The sequence below is a fragment of the Hippocampus bargibanti genome, linkage group LG09 (genome assembly GCF_051943395.1).
Source record: "Hippocampus bargibanti isolate YZ-2025 linkage group LG09, ASM5194339v1, whole genome shotgun sequence".
NCBI classification, from domain to species: domain Eukaryota; kingdom Metazoa; phylum Chordata; class Actinopteri; order Syngnathiformes; family Syngnathidae; genus Hippocampus; species Hippocampus bargibanti.
The window spans coordinates 20,833,107-20,839,106 of NC_142742.1; the positions used below are offsets into that span (position 1 = coordinate 20,833,107).

Consider the following 6,000-nt stretch of genomic DNA (forward strand, 5'->3'; position numbering starts at 1 on the left):
TATGGGAAATTAATTTTCCGGATACACACTTTTCACCTTACACACTCTGTCTGGGAACCAATTAAGTTTGTAAGCCAAGGTTTGGGCAATTCGCTAGACAAACACATTTTAATTAATGTTTTCTATTTCCTTAACACATCGTTTTATTTTCTCTGACTTTCTGTCATGGTGTCACATCCTGTGTGTCTTGATAAAAGCTTTACCAACCAGCCCATCCCTCTTTTCTCTCTCCTCTCTTGGCTCTTTCCATCTGCCTGTCCCTCGGGGATATCGCATGGTATCACTGTAAATGAATAAAAATACCTTGAGGAGTGGACACTTTTATGTTCGCACAGACACACAGAAAGTGCACAAAAATCTTTCAAATTCCTGCGCTTGTAACAAAAACTTGTGTTTACAGCGTGTTTACAGCGTTGTGTGCGTGTGGTTGGAGATGTGCTGTATCTATATTGATATTTTTTGGAAAGCCTTCTTACTCGGAAAATATTAACGCACTACTGAGTTGTTTGTTGAGTCTCCTTGGAACTAAATGTTTTCTTTCTATTTTTGTATCAATTATCATCGGGGGAAAATGCATTTGGACATTTCTTTAAAATGGTTATGCAGTTGTGCTGCTGAATTGATGTCAAAACAATAATAATTATTTAATTATCTTTCATTTAATTTTTGTGGACTGTCGTTTGCATTTTTCTGGGGTTTTTCCCTCCAAATTGCGATGACAGTCGGCTTTACCTTTAAATTTCATGTGTATTCTTTCTCTTAAAAAAAGTTAGCATAGATTGTTCCGACAAAACCATAAAATGTAATAATAATAATAATGTAACCGTGTAATTTACAATCATTGGCTGTTATTTATTCATGTACTGATTGATGACATGAAAAGTGCTGTGAGAACTTCTCTTTGCCCATTTTTCTGGGACAACTTGCCTGTTATTAAACGCTCTGTAATATTTTTATTCATGAGGGTCTGTCATGATTCTCTTGATATTTTGTTGCCCTCGTTGACAACCTATTTTCATCTACTTCAATCTGGTTGTCCTCTGGTCTTCCCGGACATTTGATGTGTTCAAGCTCACGTTCAACTCATTTCAGCTGCTTTTGTTTCCATGAATTGATTGGTTGCAAAGTAAGGCATGGTACATTAAAGGACAACCGACACTTCCGGACAAGCTGCGTCCATAATTTGTAAAATCACTTCAAATGACTTCTACTAAGAGCATTTTACAAAGATTCCACCGCATATACCTATATGTTACGTTTTAAGACTTGCGCAGAATATTCATGAAGTCTTGTTTTCGAGTTGATGACGATGCCCTAAGTGACGTCACGGAGGGAGCACCCCTGACCGAAAAAGCGACACACAATGCATTTTGGGTACTTTTTTCATCTGAAAACACGATGGCGAAATTAGAAGGACAACTACATAAATAACGCAATGGTGAATCGTTGTCTGTCGCAGCCAATTGCGGTAACACCCAGAAAGAAGGTATAAGTTGACACAAATTCCCAGCGGACAAATCAGCCAATTTCCAACAGAGCTTGTATGCCATCCCGGAACGCATTGGTATTGGGTCTCCCTTGGCTCAATACCCATGATCCATCCATTTCCTGGGAGGGCCCCACCATTCATGGCTGGAGCCCCTACTGCTACGCCAACTGCCTGCGGTCGGCAATGGCAGGGCGTACCCCTCCCGCTGTGGCCCGCCCGAGGCCATCTGCCTCAAGGGCGTGCCGCAGTGCTACCACGACCAGCGGGAGGTGTTCAGCAAGGACAACGCCCAATCCCTGCCGCCCCACCGACCGTATGACTGTGCCATCGAACTGCAGCCAGGGGCTCCACTACCGGACTCCAAACTGTTTCATATCGCCCAACCGGAACAAGAAGCCCTGAGCACTTATATAGACTCCTCCCTGGCGGCGGGACTCATTCGCCCGTCACGTTCTCCGCTGGGCGCAGGGTTCTTCTTTATTGATAAGAAGGACGGATCCCTGCGCCCGTGTGTCGATTACCGGGGTTTGAACGACATCACCATACGTAACAAATACCCTCTCCCCCTCATGGACTCAGCCTTTGCGCCCCTTCAATCAGCTACAATTTTTTTTGTATTGAACGTCTGTAGCGCATACCACCTGGTCCGCATCAGTGAGGGGGATGAATGGAAAACAGCGTTCAAGACGCCATTAGGGCATTTTGAATACCTGGTGATGCCCTTCGGACTCACGAACGCGCCCGCCATCTTCCAAAATCTAATCAATGATGTGCTCAGGGACTTCCTCAATGTTTTTGTGTTTGTATACTTAGATGACATTCTCATTTTTTCTCGATCCGCAGAGGAGCACCGGCAACACGTCCGACGGGTCCTGGCACGGCTCCTGCAAAACGGTTCTACGTGAAGGCAGAGAAGTGCGAGTTCCATGTCCGCTCTCTGTCTTTTCTAGGGTTCGTCGTGAAGCAGGGGCAGCTCAGGGCCGACCCCGCCAAAACCAAAGCGGTGGTAGAATGGCCTGCCCCGAAGACGCGTAAGCAGCTCCAGCGGTTTCTGGGTTTCGCCAACTTCTACCGCCGCTTCATTCGCGGTTATAGTCAAAAGGCACTCCCCCTCACTAACCTCACGTCCACGAAGGTTCCCTTTAGGTGGATGCCCGACGCTGAGGGGGCGTTTATTCGCCTCCGACTAGCCTTCACCAATCCCCCTGTCCTGCGTCATCCCGACCCGGACCTCACGTTCACGGTCGAGGTTGACGCATCCGAGTCCAGAGTAGGGGCCGTCCTGTCTCAGCGCTCTCCCACTGACCAGAAGCTACGCCCATGCGCCTTCTTCTCCCGCCGGCTCAGCCCCGCCGAAGCCAAATATGACGTCGGCAACCGGGAGCTGCTGGCGGTCGTCCTGGCTCTGCAGGAATGGAGACACTGGCTTGAGGGAGCTAAACACCCCTTCACCGTCTACACGGATCATAAGAACCTGGCGGTCTGCCAAGAGACTAAACTCACGACAGGCCCGATGGTCACTCTTCCTCACCCGTTTCAACTTTTCTCTCACCTACTGCCCAGGGTCGCAGAACACCAGGCCTGATGCCCTATCCCGCATTCTTGAGCCGGCAGAAAAGGAGGAGGTCACCGCCAACATCCTGCCGGCCCAACGCATCCTGGGCGCCCTGCGGTGGGAGGTTGAGAGGAAAGTTCAGCAAGCCCAAGGGACGGGCCCCATCCCCAGGGGCTGCCCCACGGATCGCCTGTTCGTCCCTCCACCTCTGCGCACCGAGGTGTTCATCTGGGGGCACACCTCCAAAATAGCCTGTCACCCGGGGGTCAACAGGACGATCCAACTCATCGCCCAACGGTTCTGGTGGCCGAGGTTCAGGAGGGACATCACCCTCTTCGTGAAGGCCTGCCCGGCCTGCGCCCGTGGGAATGCCTCCCACCAGCCCCCGGCAGGACTCCTCCAGCCACTACCGATACCATCCAGACCCTGGTCCCACATCTCCGTCGACTTCGTGACAGGCCAACCCCCCTTCCGGGGCAAGACGGTCGTTCTCACGATAGTGGACCGATTCTCGGCCCACTTCGTCCCATTAACTTCGTCCCGTTAACCAGGTTGCCGTTCTCCATCGAGACGGCTCAACTCCTGGTTAACCACGTCGTCCGTCTCCATGAGATTCCGACGAACATCGTGTCGGAACGGGGACCACAGTTCGTGTCCAAGGTATGGAAGCGTTTCTGTCGGTCCTTAGGGACGTCGGCGAGCCTGTCGTCTGGACACCATCCCCAGACCAACGGACAGACGGAGAGGAAGTACCAGGACCTGGAGGCGGCCCTCTGGTGTGTGTGCCTCCACAGTCCAGCGTCGTGGGCCCTCCACTTACCCTGGGTGGAGTCCGCCCACAACTCCCTGGTCTCCACAGCCACAGGTCGGTCCCCGTTCATGTCCGCCTGTGGCTATCAGCCGCCTCTGTTTCCCACCCAGGAGGGCCAGGTGGAGGTCCCGTTGATCGAACATCACATCAGACGGGCCCACCGAGTCTGGAAGGAGACCAGGGCCGCCCTGTCACGCACGGCGTCCAGGAACCAGCTGGTCGCGGACCGTCCTCGTCGACAGGCACCCAGATACCACGTCGGGCAGGAGGTGTGGCTGTCCACGAGGGACCTTCGGCTAGCGGGGACTTCAGCCAAACTGGGCCCTTGCTTCACGGCTCCCTTCCCCATCGAGGCCATCCTCAGCCCGGTCTCGGTGAGGCTCCGGCTGCCACCCACCATGCGGATCCATCCCGTATTCCACGTTTCCCTCCTCAAGCCAGTGGAAACCAGCTTCCTAGACTATAAATGCCGATCGCACATTACCTTCTCCGTCGGAGAATTCCAGAAGCTACCCTCGCGACTACCTTGCCGTCAGGTCTGCCATTGTTAGTTGCCGTCACTCACCTTCCCGAGTTTGTTATGTTGCATGCGTGTCTCAGGAAAGACTTTTGCTCCTGAATATCTGTCTCGCCGTGTACTTTGGATCCAACCTTCCCACCTTCCTTCGTCACTCGCGTCCTGCCTTCTAGCCTCGAGTGTTGTGACACTGGGTTGAGTGAACGCTGGCGCATGTGGCTGCCGCAGCTCACCCACGGAAAAACTGATCCTGTGACTGTAAAGTGAGTTTTGAAAGGCGCTTAGAAATGAAATGAATTGATTGTTATAGAACACTTTAGTCATAGCAATCGTACTTGCTTGGCTTTTTGAAAAGCGTTTGGCCTCAGGGGTATGAACCAAATGAGTGATCAATACTCCTCCTCATCAATCCCCAACGTTCTCAAATCGACTGTTTGATAGAGCACAATCATAAAAGTTACGTTGAAAGTCTCCACTCTAATAGCATCTTTCAGAAATGCCTTATCAAAGAAGGATTGATGTTGTGATATACTGTATAGCAGTGGTCACCAAACTACGGCCCGGGGGCCGTATCCGGTCCGTCAGCACATTTGGCCCGGCCCCCTACACAATACCAAAGGTGCTATCAGATGTTTTTCCTAGTTGGTCTCCAGAAAATAAAAAATCCTTTTACAAGTCAAAGGTCGGTTTTCGATCATTATCTGTTCCTATTTTAATCAATGTATGTTGTTTATAATCGTGATTGAACAATAGAAATACACCTGCTCACAATAGAACGCGAAAGGAGTCGGTCACAATGCAAAGCGACACAAGAAAGTGACGTATGAGGAAGTGGAGGGGTCCGTTGGTACATTCAGGTGCGCTCAGTTTGGCGCTCTATTTGGTCCCAGACCCATTTTCTTTTGTAAACCTTCCTGTCAAAGAGAGAACGGAATAATGGCGAAAAGGTTATGTAAGAGAAAAATTGATTCAGAATGCAGGGTGTTTAACCTGCAGTGGACAAATGATTATTTTTATGTTCAATGCAAAGAAAAGGCTGTTTGTCTCACGTGTCAAGAGGCGGTGAGGGTATTCAAAGAATACAGTCTTTGCCGACACTATGAATCCCGTCACAAAGACAAGTGCGATAGCTTGCAAGGCCAAATACGAGCAGACAAACTCTCAAAGCGAATAGGTGGACTACTATCTCAGCAGAATACATTTGTCAGCTGAAGAAAGCATCCGTTCGGGCCAGCTTTCGGGTTGCTTAACGGCAGCGGTAAGCCTTTTACGGACGGATAGTTTGTTAAGAAATGTATGGATGCTGTCGCGGAGGAGTTCTGTCCCGAGAAAAAAAATGCATATAATGCCGTAAGTCTGTCGGCGAGTACAATTACCAGACGGTAAAGAAATCGGGGTGAATGTATATGCCCACCTGCAGCAAAGACGAAAGAATTTGACTTTTTTCATTAGCACTGGATGAGAGCACGGACGTGCAAGACAGCGCAACTGCTCATTTTTATTCGTGGAGTTAGCGCAAACTTTGAGATATGCGAGGAGCTGGCAGCCCTCCAAGGTCTCAAAGGGACTACAACGGGAGAGGATATTTTTGACCGAGTGTACCAAACCATGGAGAAGTTGGACATGAG

General features: G+C 50.1%; 1 protein-coding gene across 8 annotated transcripts in view; it reads left to right on the plus strand.

Moving 5' to 3' along the window:
* The window catches only part of syt14a (synaptotagmin XIVa), an 89,876-nt gene extending 86,689 nt beyond the window's left edge, over positions 1-3,187 (plus strand). For 4 of the 8 annotated variants that reach the window (XM_089005108.1, XM_089005109.1, XM_089005117.1 and 1 more), the window contains one exon: positions 2,333-3,187. In XM_089005108.1, coding sequence (XP_088861234.1) covers positions 2,333-2,524 — 192 coding nt within the window. In that variant the 3' untranslated portion in view covers positions 2,525-3,187. The remainder of the gene's footprint in view (positions 1-2,332) is intronic. The other 4 variants (XM_089005115.1, XM_089005118.1, XR_016116089.1 and 1 more) reach the window with 3 other exon arrangements.
* The last annotated feature ends 2,813 nt before the right edge of the window (positions 3,188-6,000 follow it).